This window comes from Astatotilapia calliptera, chromosome 13, assembly GCF_900246225.1.
Source record: "Astatotilapia calliptera chromosome 13, fAstCal1.2, whole genome shotgun sequence".
NCBI classification, from domain to species: Eukaryota; Metazoa; Chordata; class Actinopteri; order Cichliformes; family Cichlidae; genus Astatotilapia; species Astatotilapia calliptera.
This window is the reverse complement of record NC_039314.1, coordinates 5,757,060-5,780,219: the sequence shown is the minus strand read 5'-3', so window position 1 is coordinate 5,780,219 and position 23,160 is coordinate 5,757,060. Positions and strand designations below refer to the sequence as shown.

General features: G+C 40.9%; 1 protein-coding gene across 1 annotated transcript in view; it reads left to right on the top strand.

The window, feature by feature from the left end:
- Nucleotides 1-23,160, top strand: part of dntt (deoxynucleotidyltransferase, terminal) — a 96,627-nt gene that overhangs the window by 7,952 nt on the left and 65,515 nt on the right. The window contains exons 2-4 of the mRNA XM_026190400.1: nucleotides 179-353; nucleotides 3,457-3,567; nucleotides 19,086-19,256. Of these exons, the coding sequence (XP_026046185.1) occupies nucleotides 179-353; nucleotides 3,457-3,567; nucleotides 19,086-19,256 (457 nt within the window). The remainder of the gene's footprint in view (nucleotides 1-178; nucleotides 354-3,456; nucleotides 3,568-19,085; nucleotides 19,257-23,160) is intronic.

Below are 23,160 nucleotides of genomic sequence, written 5' to 3'. Positions count from 1 at the left end.
ATATATATATATATATATATATATATATATATATATATATATATATATATATATATATATATATATATATATATATATATATATATATATATATATATATATATATATTATTCCGGCATTCGCTGTATAGAATTTGCCAAACGTGCTCTGAAACGGCTCTTTTTCCACTTCCCCACAGCGATGTGGTGACTCACGTGGTGTCGGAGGATAGCCAGGCCTCATCTCTTTGGGCGTGGCTAAAAGGAGGGCCTGTGAAGAATCTGCCCGTCATGCACGTTTTGGACATCAGCTGGTTCACTGACAGCATGAGAGAGGGGAAACCTGTTGCTGTGGAGACCAGACACCTTATACAGGTTTGTGTGTTGCAAATCAGGCACAATGGCTAATAAGTGTTTAGCACTAGATGGCACTACAAACAAAACCGGATATGATTACGTACTGAAAAACAACTTACCGGTCCGTTGCCGTGTGTTGCCATGCATTGCCATGCGTTGCCGGTCCATTGCCGGTCCATTGCCGGTCCGTTGCCATGCGTTGCCACGGGTTACCGGTCCGTTGCCATGCGTTGCCATGCGTTGCCATGCGTTGCCATGGGTTACCGGTCCGTTGCCATGCGTTGCCATGGGTTACCGGTCCGTTGCCATGCGTTGCCATGGGTTACCGGTCCGTTGCCATGCGTTGCCATGCGTTACCATGCGTTGCCATGCGTTGCCATGGGTTGCCATGGGTTACCGGTCCATTGCCATGCGTTGCCATGCGTTGCCATGCGTTGCCATGCGTTGCCATGGGTTACTGGTCCGTTGAAATGCGTTGCCGGTCCGTTGTATGGGCTCAAAATGTGGCCATAAATATTTTGTACTTGCAAATCAGCTTTGTACTTGTAAATCAGGATTTGTATGTGTAAAAAGAATTTGTTTGTGCGTAAAAAAGATTTGTGTGTGGACTAATGTGATACATTGAAAAAAAAAAGAAAAGAAATACACTCATATTGTGAAGGTATACATTGGATATATTGCATTTAGGTTTTTCCTGCCACTGCAAATCTATAACGTCAACCCCCTAACAGGGAGCTCATATAAAAAGGACACTAACTCTCCCTCTGTCTCTGCTCATATTACTGCACTTCACCTCGCTGATAGCAAGAGAAACATCCTCCATATTGCGTAGGAGTGTCAAATGAACCCATCAGCTGGATGTCAGGGCTCAGAGCAGCCCACTAACACAGACACATACACATGCTCACAGACGCACATATTTTCCCCCTGTGAATGGCTCTACGAGAGCTTGGCGGCATATGTATCCAAAATAAAGAAATATGCTGTCTTCTTTTTCTTCCACCGTGGAGCAGGAGGGGTAAAAAACAAAACAAAGCGAAAAAACCCCCCCCACAGTCAAGTTCTGCCAGTTTGCCAGGCTCCATCTATGCTTTCTCCTAACAGCCTGTGACGGCCTTAATGGTCACAATGAAATCTGCCGTGTTTGTGCCTCCACGTGAGAGACTGCTGTGGCAGTGTTTCCTCGGGGCCCACGTAAGCGTGGCGCATCAATGGCACGACTCTTGTCTTGCTGCGTCATTAGGAGACGAGGCTAATGATGCCACGCTGACATTTATTGACCCATCTCCCCAGGTAACCGGCGAGGCCCCGTTCCTCTTGCTTGTTTTGTGATGCAGCTCCTCTCTGAAGCAAACGAGTTAACGCGCAGTGGCATTTATGCGTGTGGTGCTTCCAGTAGATTGTTTTTTATGAGTGATAAATCCATTTAAGGAGCTACCAGGAGGAGATAAAATATTCCCCAAACAGGCTACTTCTTGGGCACATTTGCCTGCGGCTCGTCATGATAGTCTGAAGATGCAATGTGTTTTTCGCTATCATAAATATTCTGCAGCAAGTCAGGGAGGAATTTTAAGTATTGAGCCCATTGAAATGTAATATTTTCTATTACTTCCTGGCTCGCAGAGAAGCTGTTTAGTGTGTTTGAGTGGAGATGTGGTAAAATGTGAGGATAGTTTGCTTCAAAAGGAATAAAAGTGGAAGCAGGTGCTAGGGAGATTGTGAACGTGTGTCTGCCTTCATGCTTAGGAGATAGGTGGGCTGGGGATGATGTTTGTGGGTTAGCGTGTGCGCAAAAGGCCAAGCAGTTTCCCTTATGAGGTACGACCTCTGTGACCTTTGTGGTGCACGTTGGATCAAGTGGCTTTTATTAACTCACCCAAGTGGCCTCATCTGACCGTGTGACAGACGTTAACGTGGAGGGGAGGAGCAGGCCCGGAAGTGTCTCTACGCTTCACAGCGTAGAGGTTCTGCGATTCTTGCCGTACCTTTTCATCTCAGCAGATGGTGTGCGAAGAAATGAGGCCCCAGTGTGCAGACTGCACACATTAGTTTAGTAACATCTAAAGCCACACAGCAAAGGTGGAGAGAACGCTGGAGAGAAAGCCAGGAGGGGATACGGCGCCTCTGAGATCAGTGTGTGAGCTTTAACTTCCACACAGTTAAAGGCCTGTGTAATAACCGAGCCCAGATGGGAGGGGGGGAACCAACCTCTGCATGCTGATGCACAGCCGCTTTTTTTTTTTTTTGGGTCTCCATGGACCCACAGTCTCATATTGGATTAAACGAGCTGCAGCTGAGGTGGAAAAGTGATGAAGAACACCCGTGTTGTATTTAGAAGGAAAACAGTTAGAGTTTCACTTTTGATTGGCAGAAAATTTTCACCGTGAAATATATTCAAAGTTATTCAATTTTTTTTTTTTTTTGGAGAACAGGAAAGGCTCCTGGCAGAGAATAAATGATGAACGTTTTTAAAAAAAAAAAATCCCTTAGCTGTTGATGCAGCCCAGGAGTGTGAGAGGTACTACTCCTTTTCATTATCTGTTCAAGACGCCACTGTTCCTCCTGCAGCATCGGTACCAGTCAACGCTCTGTGGTGACAATCTCCTCCATCTTTCTCTTCCTCCTCTTCCTCCCCTCTCTGTGTCACTCTCCTGCCAAATCCACAGGCAATTTTATGGACACAATGTTCCCTTTTTGTGATGTCTAATTGTCTCCAAGAATATTAATATTACATTGGTAATCCTTTTGACACATATATTACAAATGGGAAACCATTTCTTATAGAATGAAAAGGCAATTTACAGGAGGCAAATTGGATGATGGCAAGCAGATTTGTAATGCCACGGGTTAGGCAGCATAATGGATTTGGATGCCACCAGACTGTGAGATGAGTGTCATTAGCCTGTTGCCCTGGAGACACAGTCATAAAAATAACTTCTCCAAGGCAAATGGCTACGTTTTTATGTAATTCAATTTGAACTCATGGCTCTGCGCTCGTCAGGAATAGCCTCACACACATTTACACATTTAGCCTGTCAACAATTTGGGCTGAGAAATTAACGCACTTTATGACAGTGCGTGTTTGGTTCATGCTTCTCCGGTTATTTTCTTTTGCACACAGGACACCTTGGCTGCATCGCCAGAAGCTACAACACCCACACCCGTGTCCACGGTGTCTCAATATGCCTGCCAGAGACGGACCACCACAAAGAACAACAACAAGATTTTCACGGTGGGAAATTGCTTCTCCGGCCTAACTCTGAACCACGCTTTTACATGTTGAGCCACCAGAGGCTCGTCGCTCTTACTTTGCAATGTAAAAAGCTCCCCTAATCTGTTCTGCTCTAATTGGATGGCTGGCTCGCTTCACTCACGGGCGCTCTGACACAGCTCTCCCCCAAAATACATTAACCTGCAAATGAGTAGCATCTGCAGCTGCGGCACGTTCGAGGTGCAACAGCTGACATGCCTGCGAACCCTGGCACGGGGGCTGGCACGGACACGCCCAGAGGCACTGCGTTACGCTGAAATGGGCAGTGGACGTGACACTCCTCACAAGCGATGATGGATCTATCCCTTCGCCATCTGGTGTGGGCGGGTGAAGGAGGGAAGGACAGAGGGGTGGGTAAATTGGGCTGCTGAAGAAGGGTTCGCTCAGGGTACCCAACAGAATGGGAAAGTAGTTAATTGGCGTAAGTGTTGATGAGTGTGAAAGGAAGAAACGATGTTGCATTAATAACAGCAATGTAGGTGTTGAGAGCATCAGTCAGAAAACAGAAACAAGCCAGTGTCAACAAACATTGCATTTACCAAACTTTGTCAGCTATTGTCGAGTGGAACGCATTTGGGGTTCTGACCCTTGCTCAGAGAAAACAGTTTAAAGAGCTTGAGTTGGGGCCTTCTAACTTCTGAGCAACATTGTCTGACATTTTGTAGGCTAAACAATGAATCTCACAAGTAATTTGCCATGTAATGAATGGCAGATTAATCCATAATGAAAATAGAAATTACTTCTAAATTTAATAGTGCTACTGTGACCTAAAGGAACTTAAAAGAAGAAATGGAGAATGTATGCAGAAACACATCATTATTTATTTCCTCTTTTCTTTTTTGGGGCTGTCACAGAAGGACTTTTTTGTAACTAAAACTGGATGTGAATATGAATTTGAAGTTTTAAAATGTGCAATATTACCGTAAACTGAGTGGCTATGTGTGTGTTTATGTGGGACTGCGGAGACCCACTGATGAGTTTCCGTAAGACGTATTAAGTACAGCTCGCAGAGGGCCTGTGGAGCATCTGTTTCATAATGACTCTTTACTTCCCACTGATGGCAAATGTACATAAAAGATGCACACACGTGTATGGATATTGGCCCGCATGTACGTTCATGCGTGTGCTGCAACCTTCTAACACACACGCACAAAAGCACATGTGTTTTCCCACATGGACGAGCAGTTACAGATGTGCATACCCACCTGCGTCTCACCTGGGGAGCGTTGCTGTTCAATTTCTTATCTCCCCAATTCTTTCCACAGCATTAACTGCATAATTAGCAATCCCACTCAATTTCCCTATCACAGGGATTAACTCATTATCTCTGCATAAGGAAGGCCACATCAAAGCAGAATTTCTGATTAAAGTAAAAGGTTGTTCTAGCTGTGGACCTGAGGAAAACCACAGGTACAACTCCCCATAGTTAAGAAATATTTTAACTATCCAAATTGTAGCGAAATAACAATACCAATAATAAAATTTTGCCTTGTCCCGTGACTGGAAACCAATCACCTGTAGTGACAGTGCTAAAGAGCAGCAAGCTATTGATCCACATTGGTGACGTAATCCTTGATTGGTCCTGCTGTCTGCCTGATTGCAAGGGGCAGTAATGATGTAACCTTGTGAATACCCATCTAATGAAAAAGCCTTTGAGTGTGTGAATTAGGACTTTTGCCCTTGATACCAGTACTGACTATGAACCCGACTGTGGTAACAACTACACCAATCAGACATGACATAATGCCCACTGACAGATGACGTGAATAACACTGATTATCTCTTAATCACAGCACCTGTTAGTGGGTGGGATATATTAGGGAGAAAGCAAACATTTTGCCCTGAAAGTTGATTTGTTAGAAGCAGGAAAAATGGACAAGCATGAGGATTTGAGCAAGTCTGATGAGAGCCAAACTGTGATGGCTAGACGACTGGGTCAGAGCATCTCCAAATCTCCAGCTCTTGTGGGGTGTTCCCGGTCTGCAGTGGTCAGTATTAGAGCAGGGCAATATGGCCAAAAATATTTATCACGACATATATTTGAAAATTTGCGATAACTATATAACTGACGATATAATTGGTGCGAGACAAAATACAACTCCACAACTTTACTAGCGCAAAAACCCCCATCCATTTATTTTCACTTAAACATGCAGCTGTTATTTATGTGCATTAAAGCTATATAAAAATGTAACAGTGCAAATGCAAATTCCTTGCTGAAAGTTTAACCAAAAGGCATTTCAAGTAGAAATGGGCTGACATATCCTGAGCATAACCATGTATAATATCCACTTGTTGTGTTTGCAGGCAATTTGGGCATCTTCAATACAATCTGCTACCGAAGCAATTACAGGGAGGTTTTTTTGGTGAAACCTTGTTTGCATTTTTGTGACCAAATTTACCTAGTGACTGCAAGCAACCTTGGGGAGTAAGGCTGGTGGAGTAACGCTTATTTTTTTCCTATTTACTGGCTGTTACCAGGCAGTCACTAACCAGTCTCCATGCCTGTGTGACTGGTCACAAAGGGAAATTTCAATCTTCCAATCCTGAGAATCTGAGGTATTATGTTACTTAACATGTAACAATTTGCACAGTGGCATTTGTTGGTTGGCAGCCTTGGCATTAAATTGTCTGCCTTGCATTGATGGAAAGTGGCCAAATATGGATCAATGTTGCTCCTTCATGGACGTTTTCAATAACAAGTGCTTGAAAAGTTCACTCTTACTCATTAGCGAGTTAGATGTCAGCTGGCAGCACTGTGTTGTCAAATAGTCTCAGAGGAGAAGCTTGTATAAAGGCAAGGAGAATTTGTAACTCTAAAGCTTTTGTAATGTTCTTATAAAGGGATGTTAATATGCAGAACAGCTACAGAACACACTCACATTATTATCAGATGATAAAGCAGCCGGCATGGTGGCGCAGTGTTTTGCTCTGCAAGAAGGTCGCAGGAAGAAGGCCCTGGGTTCAAATCCAGTCTTGGGCCTTTCTATGTGGAATTAACTGTCAATTGACTGTCGTTGTGAATCCGAGTTATTGTGTTTGGTATGTACACTGCTGTGTGCCATGGCTAGCCAGTGCTACCGTCACTCAGCAACATAATACCTTTTAACCAAAAATAAAAGTGAAAGACAGCCTCTACCAGTCAAGCATTTGCATGACTCTCAAAATCTGAGCTTCACTATGGCACCTTAGCAATTATTCAGAAGATTTGCATATTACATATAATATTTTAACATTATCTGACTTAATGTTTTTACCACTGTTCCCTTCAAGGTCATATCCTTGCACAGGTCTAAACCAGTTCGAGTGCTGGTGCTATTTTCAGATCACTCCCTGGAGGTCAAGTTCTAAAGACTGTTACATACCTCCAACTTCTGCAAATATCAGTTTCAATCTGACCCGACCTTCGAGGATCGTAACTGGTGATAAGTGCCTGGTGTCCAGCTGTGACCCAGAGACCAAACAGCAGTAAAAGAGCCCAAAGTTACCAATCCTGAAGAAGGTTAGAAGGTTAGGATCGGGGGCATCACAGATTTCTGAACTTTAGATTCAAATTCTACAGTCGGACTGCCAAACTCAGTTTTACTGAATGTCCTGAAAGGCCTCAAGAGGAACACTGAGAACAGAGGACCTGAACTGTGGCATGCTGGGCTTGCTCATGGTACATATACTAGTTGCAGGATTGGATCCCTCACAGTTATCCTTCCCTAAGTTGACACAATGCAGGTGATAATGCCAAACGCGCCATTGGAAATGGTTATAAAGGGAATTCCTGGGAGTGATCTAAGGACTTTTTCCCACCTATAATTCATTTAATCTGCTCCAAAGGCATTAATGAGTTTGTAAACTTGTAGCTTTTCCCCGTGGTTTGTTTTGTTTTGGTTTTTTTTACACATGAATAAATCCAAGTGGCTCAAATTACATCACTAAAAGCCACGTAAGAGTGTTCAGCCTGCTTATTGGCCAGATGTGTCTGGAGCAGGAGCAACAAAAGTAAATATAAGAAGGTGGTGTGTAAGAAAACAGAGAGTTTGCATTCATTGTACGGCTAGCTGCCTTCCTGCACATCCCTTTGCACATCCATAGTACCTTCTGGCATTGAGAATACAAAGCAGACGCTGTTACGGGATGTTTTTTAGCTCAGACTTGTAACATACACCTGGTAGTTGGTTCAGATCAAGGTCGGATCATGTTCACAATAAAAACATATCTGCTTGGATGTTTAAAAATGTTTCTAAGACTTCTAAATTCCCCTCCTGATGCATACGTGCCCGAAAAGGGTTTTTCTTCCAAGCAGTCACTGAAAAACAGTCAGTACATTTTTCCTCACAAAGCATCCCAAAGTAGGTAAAATAAATCTTTCATTAAATTTGATGGATTTGGTTCATTAAGGAAGAAAAGACATATGATTATTTAACCTCCGTAGTGCAAACCAATTATAAAGTCAATTATTCTTTGGATATTTGGAAAATGTTCCAAAAGCCCAGAAATGCAATTTTGTGATATCATTACCCAGTGTAAAGTACAGACATACAGAGTATGAGGAATATAGGGTGAGTGGGATTTTTTTTAACTCAAATCTACAATAGGCCACACAACACAAAAGTAAACCTAGATACTGGTAAATTGTGGCTTTGGCGGGCAGTTTTCATTTAACTGAATGCATACTGTCCTTATGTCTGCCGTCAGTTTGAGATATTAAATTAACTGTTGCAATCAAGCAGTAATCTGTAGGTATTAAAAAGAGTGCTGAAAGCAGCAGGTGTTTGAGTGATCAGTTTAGTCTCCACAAGCAAGTCAGTCCACATAGACTACCCTGTTAAAATACCCAATTTTGCAGTGGAAACAAGTACTTTCCCAGCCTGGTACAGATGTGGTTTTGTCACAATAGGTATTTTAAAATTTTCACTTTTTGTTGTTGTTGTTTTAATTATGGTAAATGGCCTGTAAATGGCCTGTATTTGTATAGCGCTTTTCTAGTCCCTAAGGACCCCAAAGCGCTTTACACAACCTGTCATCCACCCATTCACACACACATTCACACACTGGTGATGGCAAGCTACAATGTAGCCACAGCCACCCTGGGGCGCACTGACAGAGGCGAGGCTGCCGAACACTGGCGCCACCGGGCCCTCTGTCCGGGCCACCCCACTTGTCTACTGAGCACTCAAAGGATTTTCCACTACAAGGTTCACTATCTTTTCCAAGGATACTTCAACACACAGACATGTGATGCTCCCCACCATGTAGGGCAGCACGGCGGCATGGTGGTTAGCACTGTCGTTGCACCACAAGAAGGTCCTGAGTTCAATTCAGGCTGGGGTCTTTCTGTGTGGAGTTTGCATCTTTTGCGTGGGTTCTCCCCAGGTACTCCGGCTTCCTCCCACAGTCCAAAGACATGCAATTAGTGGGGATAGGTTAATTGATCAATCCAAATTGCCCATAGGAATGAATGTGAGTGTGAATGGCTGTCTGTCTTTGTGTGTTAGCCCTGCAACAGACTGGCGATCTGTCCAGGGTGTACCCTGCCTCTCGCCCTATGACAGCTGGCATAGGCTCGAGTGCCCCCTGCAGCCCTGAAAAGGATAAGCGGAAGCAAATGGATGGATACATTAATAAGATGCCTGAATTGTTGAACATTTTTAGAAGGCATGACTTCTGTGAAGATATATTAGAGCAACAGGTAACATGACTGGCTGATATCTTGTTGTTGTTCTTTGGAAATTTTTGGGTGGAACCAAATATGGAAGTATCCCATTAGTTCATTCTATTCAGGAATTGTGGAGTGTTGCATTACCACTAAATATAATGTGAAAAAATGGATAGGAAGCCATCATTTCATTTAAATCCCAGTTTCTGTGAGAGGGTGGGATTAATTTTTTTACTAAACTTTAAAACTATTGCTCACTTCCCTTCTGACTACTGCAACACATGATGAGGCACACTGTGGGTGAACAACATCTGGATTTGTCTTAACATCCCCCTTTTGAAATAAAAACCCTTACTTTTTGTAGTAATACCCAAACAATAACAGAGGAAAGTTGGTCATATTTCACTATTACACAAAAGCTTTGTTTTTTTTTTTTTCTAATCGGACAAAACCAATTTATTTAGAAAAGATACAATGTGGTGAAGCAAATAATCAACACCCAAGGGCTTTAAATGATGCAGTTTCTTCTTACAGCTCTCTATATAGGGTAATCCGTTAGACAAACAAAGGAAGTGTGGGAAAACCTGCAGTGATCTCAGGAAGCAGGGATGAAGGAGCGTATCCGGAGGAGCAGTGTATGTGTTAGTGAAGGAGGAGGAAGTGGTGGTTCAGAGTGGTGTCAGAGTCATGAAGAGAGGATGAGCATCGTCCCAGCAACAGCACCCCAGTGAGGTGTCAACCACATGCTGGCAGCAAACGGCCCTTCATTCCACAGCCATGCACTATTGATTTATTCAACCCTGCTCCCTTCTTATCTCTCACCATCTCTGCCTCAAACTCTTTTACTCCCACATTACTTCTACATGCCCTTTTCTTATGTATAACACCACCCTAGCCACCTACCCATTCTTCCTGTGCTTTCTCCCACTCTCGCTGTCTTGCTGTGACTGGGAAATTCACAGCTTACTTACGCACATAAGTCAAGTTTACACTCTCTCTTTTTTCTATCTGCTTAGCCTCCATTTTTCTGCTGTCATATGTTCACTATAAGTCTGATGCAGAGTGTTAAAAAAAATCAACACTTGTGTCTTGGGTGAGCATCGGTTATTTTTTTTCTGATGGTAGCACACATGCGTGCACTTATCGGCCCCTTTTGTGCATCGCTTGGATACTAATTGGATCGAGATATAGGGAATTTTGGAAGCTGGATCAACATCTTGGGCTCTTTTTTGTGTTTTGGGAGTTGGTTCCCGGGCAATTTTTGTGATGTATGGGGTGAAGTTGGCTGCTGCTGTTAAAGAGTACAGTTGCCATTTAATGCTCTGGTTGACTGGTGTATAACCTCAAGCAGATATATACCAGCAAACACAGGGGAAGAGAGGCAGGGAAGCTAAACATCTTGACTTCTTTCTCTTGCAGTACAAGACCTCAAGTGCATTGATAACACTGACAAGTCACAGATGAGGAGATGGTTGGAGGGGATATTGGAGCACTGAACCTTAAATGCATCACACTGAATACATCCTTTACCCGATGGAGTTCACAACTTACAGAGGAAACAAAGAAACGGCTCAGAGAGGATCAAAGCTGGAGCAAACAGCGAGGCCCTGTCTGTGCTTGGTTTTAGAGTTTTAGAGAGACTAAAGATAATAAATATTACAAAATGCCTTAAACATCTCTTTCACAGCATGCATAAAAAGTAAATTCTTTTTTATTCATTGTTCGAACCATGAAACTTAATGTTACATGAAAAAAAAGAAAAGATGGAGGCATGTGCCCGCTACCCATTCATTAGATATGGGACAGATAAAATCCATCTCTTAGATGCTAATCGTGTTAAAACTCTTCTCAGTGGGTTCTCTGACCTTCTTTCATGGTTTCTTTTTGAGCATGCGGTGAGGCGGGCTGCTGTGCGAACATGGTTTGCAGGCATGTTCATGATAGTCGATGATGGGGGGTAAATCGGCGTGCTATATCAACGTCCCTGCACACCAAGTCTCCCTATCAGACTTAACTCCTCATTAATTAGATGAACGCAATTGCAGGGTGGATTTTTAAGCCTGCAGTGCTGATTCCACACAGCTGCTTTGACAACATGACAGTTGACAGACTGGTGCCAAGGCTCCGTGCATGTTTATGTGTGTTTCTGTATATGACACTTTAAAGTTCTAGTTTTCCACAGGTGAGATGATTGTATATATAATGACTAGAAATTAGAGCCATTTTTATGCAGTTGTGGTCAAAACTTTATCATGGGCATGAATGTTTTTTTTTAAATTTTTTGAACTAATCCTTTTCAAGGGTGGAATAATTACTAAGCATACATCTTTAATTCTTTTATTTGTTTTATGCGGTCTCGTTCCATTAAAATTAAACTACCATAAAAGTTAGAGACATGTTTATTTGTTTGCAAATTTGCAAATTCAGCAGGAGATCAAATAATTGTACATAATCTATTTACTGTACATACAGTGAGTACATAAAGTTTATTATTAAAGCACTTTTCATAGACACGTTGTTGCAAGTGGTATACAACAAAAGAGAATAAAAGAAATTAGAAAAATGAAGTACTTTAATAGCAATGCAAAATAAAGTTAAGACATGGAATGACAGACATGAACGAGTACTTTTAAAAACAGTTTCAGTCAATAAAAAAACTTACACTAAAAAAATGGCTAAACACCAAAGTTTTAAACTGATATTTAAGATTTCACACAGTCAGCTAAACGCAGCTGTAGTGAGAGAACGTTCCAGTATCTTGGAACATTGATTAAAGACTTGTTCTGTGTAAAAGTCTTTGCAAGTACAAGTAGAGCCACTGCATTTTGTATCACTTGAAGATATCAAATGGCCCTTTTCCACTAGTACCTGCTCAGGTCAACTCTGTGTGGCTCGACACAGTTGTCAGGATTTTCCATTAGGTGGCAGTACCTGGTACCAGGTACTTTTTTAGTACCTACTCGGCAAGAGTTCCAAGATGAACCGAAAATGTGATGTCAGCAGACTGCATAACACCAATTGGCAAGTCAGTGGCTACACTAGAGTATCTCCTTTACAAAAATCAAAGCAACATTTTTGAAATGTGGAAACAAGAGAAATGGCTGCACAAAAACAACACCGTGATCCCCGAGTCTGACAACAAGCCATACACCAAGCAGCAGGTATACCATCGCCATGATGTCCTCCTATGTTGTGGTGTTCATGTCACATAGAAAAACAAAGACATTCAGCTGCATTGCTATAACAACCCCTCGCACATTAAGTGTAATGGAAAACGAGTCAAGCCCCATCGAGATTCTTCGAGCAGATCTAATGGAAACTAGGTACTAATGAAAAAGGGCTAAAAGAGATTGTTTAACTGAACACTACAGTAATATACACACGATAACACAGATGCACAAATAACTTTCTTGAGTTCCTTGCATGAAGGAAAAGGAGAAGTAGATTTTACATGTGAATCAACGCCAAATATTATGCTAATATCTCAAATGCTGGACATAGCAGTTGCATGAAAAAGAAGCAAGATCCTGACTGATTTTAGGATAAAAATTCAGGATCATTGTCTCAGTTTTGTTGGTGTTTAAGACAGGGAGCCAGTTCCTAATTCGGGTAAACAGTGGACTCAGATAGAAAACCTGAAGCTTAAAGACATATACAAGTGAATGTCATTGGCATAGAAATGTAAGAAAAACACTGAATAATGCCAAATGAAAAATGTAGAAAGAAAATAATAAAGGTCCCAGGACTGAACCTTGTGGAACTCCACATATTATGGAGGCAAAGTCAGAGAAGAACTTGTTTATCCTAAAAGAGAAAGTCCTATCAGATACACATGAAGGAAAACAGTCTAATGGAAAGTCACATACCAGCCAACCATAACCCTGTTTAGTAAAATCATATGGTCAACAGTATCAAAGACTGTGCTGAGGTCAAGTCGAATGATATATGATGAATGTTATAGACCTTCAAAAGAATAGTCTCAATGAAGTACTGCTTTTGAAAACCAGACAAAATGGATACAAAATCTCCAATCTGTATAATAAGGCTCTGAATTGACTTTCTACAATTTTTACAATAATTTGCAGACAAATGGAAATTACAAAATATGGTGAAAATTACCAATAGCGCAGGGATCAAGATTACATTTCTTTAGTAAAGGATTTACCTCAGCATGTTTAATATTGAAGGAAACACAGCCTTGCTTCAGGGAACTGTTAATAATAGACAGCAACAATGGACCAATGCTATTGAAAGTCCCGAAGGGAGGTAATTTCTCTAATGAGCATGATGAGGGTTTCATCTTGCCTATTACTGTGGTTAAGTCATTTAGTGCAATTAGAGAAAAAGAAGTAAATGATTCAGGGCCCTGAGGACCATTTTCAAGCTCAAATATATACATACATCTCCACCAATATTTAGTTAAATGTCCCTTAGAGAGTTGCACCTCGATCAGATACTTTTGGTAGCCATTAACAAGGGGCCTAGTAAAAAAAGTTTGGGAACCACTGGTCTATGGTGAGCTAAAGCTCAATTCGCTGTGGACAGGGATGGAGGTATTTCAGCCGTTTCCAGTTCATGACTGGTTTGAGACTTAGTAGTCCCTGGGCTGTTCCTCAACATTCTACCCAATTTCCTCTCGTCTGAGGGTGACAATTTGGATCTTCTTCCAGACCTGGGAAAGGTGGTTAAACAATTAAACAACTTATAACTTTTACTTATATACAAATGTTTGAACTGATGACTTTGGTATCTGCAGTTGTTCAGAAATAGCTTCATAAGATCTTCCTTACTTATATAAATCTACAATTGTCCTTTATAGATCATCACTTTTCTTGACCTTACTCTTTGTGTACGTCGGTCCAGGGAGTTATTTTAAATAAATCCTTTTTATTCTAGCAAAGAGAATCTTCCACTTGCAGTCAATCATGGTGACTTACCAGAAGTTAATAGGTCTTGGCTGTGTCAAATTATGAGACACTGTGGAATCTTCAGCACCGCTTGTCAGAAGATTTAAATGAGTGTACGTGTATATTTAAACCTGAATGTACTTTTGACTTCATGTGAACAAAAAATTCAAACATGTAGACCCAACTTTTGTTATTTCAAGACAATAAAAACGTGTGCGATACAACCATTCCACCCGCAAAAGTTTGCTCAAAAATCAGCTGAATTTGTCAAGAAATAAGAAGAGAACCTAAGGAAACTTTTGAGTTAAAGCTGTAAGTCTACACTCCAGTCACATATTGATTGTTTGAAGTGGTGGTGTACAGAGGCAAAAATACAGAAAAGTACCCTCTTTGTTTTTAGCTCTGTTTTGGTCTCCACCAACTAAATATTTGGAAATATTTGGCTCTTTAGCTGCTAAATATTTTCTGATTTAAGTCGTGTTCATTTTTCCAACAATTATTGATCACTTTTTGATGCAAAATTCCTTCGAGATGTTTGAAAGCTTTCTTTGAATCCTCCCTGCTTTTCATTCGATGATGAAATGAAGGAAGTCTTTTCTAACTTTTGTTTACACTTTGGATAATCTGAAGTTTACCCTGTGGATTTTATGTCAAGTCAGATTCAGGTAGCCTCAGAGCACTGTTCCACACACATCTCCTTAAACTGCTAGTAACACATCCTTCTCACTAAACACTTGCACAATACCAATGTGCCCTTTCACCTATCCAGTAACAAGCTTGCTTTTCCAATTTGTCGCATGCTGTGAGGAGAACCTAGCTTCGTGTGCGTGTGTGTTTGTGTGCTGTAAAGGGTCATTCTTTTTCCATGTGCTGCAGTAAACGGGTCATTGCGTCTCCTGGGTGAGCTGGGCTAAAGTCTTGCTGCTCACTGACCTGATGCTGCATGTCTGCACAGAACTGCGGGTGATGCATTGACCTCAGATAGCGCCTTGACTAGAGGAGAGGAAATGAAGGTCTGCCCTGAGCTCTGATAACACTGAGCTGCATTAAAGTTCAGGTCTAGGATTTCAAATTCCTTACTTTTCAATATCTGTCCTTGGAGGGGTGGTGGTGGGTGGAAGATGGATAGGCTATATGATATTAAAGCGGCATCGGCTTTTATTATTATTCTTAAACATTATTGATTCATGCACCACATAAATGGCAGTATCGCAACACATTAGAGTTAGTGTAATATGAAAAACTGACCTAAAATAACCCAGTTAAAAGCTTCTTATTAATGCTGAATTGAACAATGTAATATGAAAGGATAAATTTATGGTAGTGCATAAAAAAAGGAAAACAGAAGCATCTGTGGTCCTTTTATTACACTACACACCTCTTCACAGCACTCAGAAGTGTTGTTGATAGTGCACAGGTCAGTAACAAGAAAGATTCCAAAAGACACAAATATTTTTTTGTGTTTTTTAAGATGCATATCAGATGGATGCGTGAGAAATTAGAAAAAACCAATGTGCTTAGAATGAAAAACAAAGTAAAAAAACTCCACGTGTGAATGTACTGAATAAAATATTCCTCTGTGAATGGCATGGTGTCTGCATGCATCCTTCTTTTGAAACCTGTTTTACATAGAAAACAGCTTTGCAAGAGTTTGCCAAATTATAAATGCTACATTACATATTGTCCCAACTATACTGTTACAAGCCATTCGTTATTTTTTTTTTACCAAAACACACAATTTGATTTCCACCTTCCTACTTTCTCATGCAGATAACTGAAGACATTTTGTAACTAAAGTAATAACATAATTGTGACTGTAATGTAATACTGATTTTAGTAGCAATGAGTCAGATTACTTGTTGGTGACTGAATGGCTCTTTAGCAGTTAAATATGGCAATTTCTAACAACCTTGCTCGCTTTATAGAGTAATTGGTCCAAGATATCCTGAATTGAACTTCTTTCTCACATTTGACTCTTTACAAATGTGCAAGTCACTTGGTGATAAATGAATTCAAAACTACAGGGCCCTGTCTGTCAAAAAATGTGCCACTTTAGTCACGTGTAACCAGATCTTTTTAAGCAAACCTGGCCCTTGCTGTGGCGAAGAGAGTACTCAAATGGACAAATTTAATTGAGCACTCCAGTTTCACTCACAGTGTGCATCAGTTCATTCAAGTCATTCGATTTGCCCTTTGTAGCTGGAAATGCATGCTGTGACATATAATAAAAGCTTTTTTTGTACAGGTAGCAGATTTGCACATTGTCTCAGTTTTGCATTACTGTCAATAGATAGACAATGACTTGATATCAAAACACAGCACTTGAGTTAGTGAGCAAGGCATTGTTTTTGGAGGTATGCACAGTAAAATAGTGACAGAACAGGGATGAGCTGAAAAACTAAACATTTTTCTTTAAACAAGGCAATTATCACATTTATATGATTTAGTAGCACATGCTTTGGGGTTTTGGCAGGAAGAATACTCAGAGGACTTCCATGCAGCAACACATTTCTATTTTGTATCTTCTGCTTCTATAAATGAGTTAATCGTGATAATTGCATCAAATAATGTTTCCTTGTCATTCTAGACAAGTTACATGATGCCTTTTTGAGCATCTTTAAAGCACACGGTGCTTTAAAGAATAATGCCATGTTGCTTCAATAAACTTATCTTATTTTTTCAGAAAAAGAGATCCATATTTAAAAGAAGAGTAATTCACACACAGTATTTTGAGTCCAGTCCCACCTGCTGCTCTTTTCACTCCTCACTGCACCAAACCTGCTGCATCTCTGAGTCTTTTGACATGTTTTATCATAACCGACACAACAGCATTGCTTGTTTTAGCTAATGAATGACTGCAATAATGATGATGGTCCAACTTTCCTGTGGTGACATGTTTTCCTCCGCTTGGTTCCGCAACGGTAGCCCATCACTTCAAACTGTGAAGCGGTCCAGCTGAACATGGTGCCAAATGTACTGCTGCGTGCCAGTTTACTCCAATATTAGAAAGTGTGACACTTGTTTCATGAGCTCTTTTCTCTCTCTCGTCATTCTGTTAATGTTAATTAAAGGCTTAAATCTTGAGTGTGACTGATGTAGATCAAGTGTATTTTTCCTTTTCCACCTTTTCTTTCCCCCTTTTTTTAAAAACCACTATAGAGTTTCTGAGAGATTGAACCAATATAAATAATACTAATAATAATAATGAATTGCTATTTGGGATTTAGCAATGACTGTACCACCATGTGGCCATTTATTAACCACGTTCTAAGCTTTTTGAGTTAAGACGCCACAAAAAAAAAATTCTTAAAGCACACGCATGAGCTTAAGTAGTATTGCTAAAGTCAGACGAGGCACCCTATTAGTTTTAAGTAAATTATATGTTGCACAGCAGTATTTGGAAGATCTGTTTCATTTCACTTTTTCTTTCTTTATGTAGTGCCAATTCAAAACATTTCCCTCAAGGTACATTAAATGACAAAGTAAAGACCCTACAATACTAAAGAAAGCTGTACAATCAAACGATCCCCTATGAGGATCACTTGATGACAGTAGAAAGGAAAAACTCCCTTTTATCAGGAAGAGATCTCGAACAGCACCAAGAGTCACGAAGAGTCAGACATCTGCAGCCACTGGTTGGCGGGTGATGGGAAAGAGAAGTGAGCCTTGTTAATGACACACCGTTTATAAATACAGATATAATGACTATGATTATGATTATTACTAGCGGTGATGTAATAGCACTGATAGCTGTATATGGTGTAACTATGTATAGGAACAGATGGATAAAAATAACTGTATCTATAAATGCACTATTATGGATGAGTAATGATAAACAAATGATGAGTTAAGCACATACTAATGCTTAATAGTGTGTGGCATTATTTTATAGTGCTACCCCTTCACTCTCGTCAGTAATTGTTTCATTAACGTCTCTGTAACTGTAGCAAGATGATTAAGATTTCCTAATAAAGTGACCAGGTAGTGTATTTTACTTTTATGAAATCATATAGGGCACTTATTACTTTTTCTATCAGTTAATTTGAGCATTTTTCCTGGAAAAACAATAAACAGCTTGTTGATAAAATGTCAGAAAAGTGCTGGGAACAGAGTTGTTTTGGTTCTGTATAATTAAGGGTGCAAAACTGAACTGTGCTTGGTTTCTGTCGTACAAAGTGGCCAATTATGGCATTAGAGTACTGTTGTTCCTTAAACAATTACCAGATTTTTTTTTAAAACAGCTGTTAATAGTTTGTCTTGAACATGTACAGTATATTTACCCATCATTTATGCACGTGCCTGCATCAGCCTTGTTTCCTGTGTCTGCGAACAATCCCCATGAGTAAAAAAAAAAAAAGACAACAGGATGAAAAACACTCATAGCCTCTTGATCAATTTGATTTTTAATGATGAAATAATGATTAAAGCAGATTCTGATTTCAAAATTAGAGAGCTGTAAATGTGGTAGATCCTTCCTTTCTGTCAATCCAGGGTCCAAAAATCCTGCCTTTGTACAGAGAAAGTCTGTGGCTTGCCCCATGGGAGGCTGTGGTAAACAAGTGGAAAATAACAGGCTCCTGTCTGGTGTTTGCCAGCCTCTAATGTCTCTGTCCAGTCATCTAGAAGAAAAACAACATGCAGCAGGTTTCTACTGTACAGGGACGGTGACAGGGACAGGAGCAGAGACAGCCAGTACTGATAGAGGATGGGGGGGAGGAAACCTCTCTCTTTGTCTGGTTTCCTTCTACAGGTCAATGCATCTCGCATGTGAATGCACACCTGACATATTTTTACTTGGCTTCTCTTTTTCTTCCCAGTTTTCTCTTCCTTTATTTGCAACAATTTTGCCTTGTTATGCTTTTTAATCTACATCCTTTAGATGTGCATAAGATCTGCTTTCTTAATTATTCCTTCACCTGCAGGATGCATTTGAAGTGCTGGCAGAGAGCCATGAACTCAATGACATGGAGGGTCCGTGCTTGGCCTTCAGGAGGGCTGCATCTGTGCTGAAGAGTCTGCCCTGGACGGTGCAGAATTTACGGGTCACAGAAGACCTGCCCTGCCTGGGGGAACACTCTATGTGTGTCATAGAGGTAAGGCCCAGTTTCACTTAATCCACAGCAGTCCAGTTAATAACCAATGCATTTTCCCTCTGTATTTTGGTTCTGGTGTCATGTGTCACTTAAAAACGAAATATAATGAAATGTCTAATGCCCTGAAAACTGAAACTGTTGCCCTCATTTTATCGTCTGGGTTGGATTTTCTGACAACACGTCTTTTGAATGCAACGTCGCAAAATCAAAGCTTTCAGATTAGGTGTGCAAACCATAACTCACGCAACTTCCCGGACCCTATTTATGCAGTTGTGCAATGATCTAGAATAATTTGCTGCCATGAAGATACAGTTTAGTATTTTGGAAACACGCTTGGAAGACGTCGGCGATGATTCGAAACACGCAGCATGTGATTTATGAGCTAAAGCACTCGAAACCAATGGCCATTATTAATATTTATGCTTATGTGATATGAAGTGACAGAATTAACTAACACCAGCGTAAAATATTGACACTGATTGATCCTTTGCACTAGCAAATAAGGGATCAATAAAGCCATTTGTTTAAAACACCTAATTGAGTAGCGCATGTTGGCAACGGCCTCAAATGATTTCACTTCAAATACGATACGTTTTCACAACTATTACTACTCGTATTTTTTGCTCCTCTGCAAAGGAAGGCAAGAAAAAACCCAAGAATTTACTGCAGTGAACAAGACCGTGACCAACCCTCTGCGTGGCCAATAGACTGTTTACATATTGACAATATCCCCACGGACCTGTGTGTGGGGGATTGACAGTAGTTAGGCTCTAAGCCTTTGAACTGTATAACACACGTGATCACTAAGTCCTTGTGAATGTGAAGCGACATCAGCTCACTGATGATGAGGACGAAAGCGTCGGCATTTCTTTTCCCTAATTGCAAACTTTCCAGGTTGAGTAGTTTGCCATAAATTCAATACATGGACGTGTTTTGGGGTTTGACATTACATTACTGTAAAATTAATGTTTTACCAAATGTCACCTCTGTAAACACCAGGCTCTGAAATAAATCAAAATAAAATAAAGTAAGATGCAGCACATAACGGGGAGGGGGTGTAATTTCAGTGCTGATTGATGAGGACCCGTTCGATAAATCACTATCTTTATTAATGTGCTGCTGGAAATAGTTTCCAACGAATGAACTTCTCCAGCTTCATTAGATTAAAATTCACATTAAGAAAAAAAGACACACCACATCAAGAGATGGACAAATACAAAACCTGGCAAAAGCCACTCCTCATTACCTCCGCCGAGGAGGTTATATTTTTGGTTGTGTACGTGCGTGTCATTCTGTCTGTAAACACGATAGCTTGAAAAGTTTGGAATGAATTCAGGTCAAACGTTGTAGTGGTGTGTAGTGGTGTCATGTTTACAATCTATTAAATCTGGCTATGCCCACCAAGGTCTTCAAAGTCAACTTAATGGTTTAGTGGTTTGAAATGGACAAAAAGCCTTATAACTATGATTCTTGCAGTGTGGTGTGTATTGTCAACATGTAGAAAGTACTATATAAATATAAAAGATTTAATATCACTATGACTTGACCTCTCCTTCAAGGTCAATAGATTGAATTGAAGGTCAAAGTGATAATATTGCTATATAGAGCTATTTAAAACTGTGATCTCCAAACCTACAGTCTGAAATGCAAAGAAAATCTAATTTGAATTCCTCCATAAGACCTGTTGCCAACAATTGCCATTCCACTGCATGTGTGATGTCACATCCCTCAGCCTTTTCAGCCTGTTTCCCTTCCTCAAGATCACCATTTCTGGTGAGGCTTCAGTGAACAGTAGCTGGATCAGCTGAAGGGCCAGTTGGATCTCACAGGTCCTGTGTCAGGTCTTTTCTGTTCATCTGCTGTAGTTTGTTTGTCAGACCTACACCTTATCGTTTACCCTCTGCTTGTCCATTCTCCTCAGTTTTCTTTTTCTTAATGTCCACATTTCTTATTGTGGACATTAAGAAATGAGGGATGGCTCAAGACTTTTGCACAGCGCTGTGTATTATTTCAGAAGGTTTTATTCCCTTTTTGTACGTATGTAGTGAGATCAGATGATCTGGTGGGGGATTCTTTGTGAGCAAAGTATCCCGACCCACCGTCTGTCCGAACCATTTGCTTGCGAGGGGCAGAAATCAGAAAAAAGTTAACTTAAAGGCTGATGAAAGGAAGTTAAAATGTCTGTTGAGAGGCTGCACCAAGGCACAGCATAGGTTTAATAAGGACTGTGAATCATGCAAAGCGTCTGCGGTGGAGTTCAAGAGCAAAATATGGAGTTAAAAATGAATATAATAGGCCCACTTTAAATAAGGAGGCATTGATGTGACAGAAGTAGTTTAAACAGGCTGGCTCTATTGTATATGACGCATTCCATTACTTAGAAATAGTTTTTTTTCCCTCTGTGCTAGCAAGAAGAATGTAGCTGAATCAGTGACCATCTGCACACATAAGCCTTTCTGGAGGAGATTCTCAATGCTGAGTTCAGTCTCTAAGAAATATATGAAAGAAAGACGTACAGATGTATGAATAAAAACTTTGCTGCACACATGCAGCACACGTTGATGGGTATCAGACAAATATATTTTGTCTCTGAGACAAAAAAAAAAGTCTTATTGGGTCACTACATCTCCACATCTACACTCGAGCTCAGGGCAGGAATCATGGCAGGTTGTCAGGGAAAGTGCGGATGCTCGCTCTGAGAGAACGCCAGGTCCCTGTAGGATAACAAGGTGAGCTCAGCAACCCGGCTCTCTCTGACACGTTAAACCTAACATACACGCTGCGCAACTCACAGCGCGTTTCCGAATCTGTCAAAGCTGTCAGCGCCGAGTCAGATTCATTAAACAAAATAGCATAAATGTCCCGGGGAGACCAAATTAGACTGCCTGTAAGTGACCTCTCCTTCTTGTTCTCCTTGCACAATTCAGACGCACGCCTTTCGCTGGGGTTGTCTCTTTGAACAGTTTGCTGCTCAAAACACCAAAAATGACATGACACAAAAAACAAAGTGAAACCAAACAGAGTGAAAACAAAATGCTTGATGTGCCTGTGAACATCGGAGCGACACTCTGTCAGCAGCGACTGAACTGCTCACTGCTGACTGAACATCCAAAGTGGGGAAAATATATAAACCTACTGACATGAAAGTCTGGGAGCACTGAGGCAGAGTTGGGGGATGAATAGTCAGTATATGTGTTTGCTGTATGTGTGTGTGTGTGTTTGTGTGAGAGAGGGAGAGGAGCCGTGCATGTAAAGAAGTGTGTCTTTCCCGGAGCGGGGAGTATGTTGAAGCATTATCCGTGCGTTTTGAGGTTGGCCTTAGCTGGGGGCTTGAAAAGCAGAGGTGGACGGGTGGATGCATCACTGAGCAGTGAAGGCTGCTTCAAACTGCATTGTACTCACAGTGTGGATGTTAGGTTCACTGGCTCACCGATACAGGCTGTCATCCATTCATGCACAAGCTCAAAATGCACACGGATACTTATCCCAGAGCAAAAGCATGCAGGCTCATTTCCCCCTGGCCGATATTAACCAGATAGCTGCTACCTGATTCTTCGCATAATGAAGACAGTTAAAATGTGACCAGCAAAATTGGCGGCACTCTCACTGAGAGACGCAGGCAATTAAATGCAGAACAAAGCGGTTTTGGAGCAAACAACAGAATCTGGGGGAAAACATTACCTTGGGGTTTTTTATGATTGCCATAAAACAGGTATTAATCCCAGGTTTCGCAACAACAAAGCCATTATTTGTCGAAAGGAAAAGAAATGGAAATAAGGACGCCTGATATAAGTGGATGGTTTCTCAAATAAGCAGCGATTTGGGGCCCATTTGTTAATAGCCGGCTGGGGGGGAACCCAGGGGAAAACACGCCGATGCTGACACAGACATTGCTTTCCTTGAT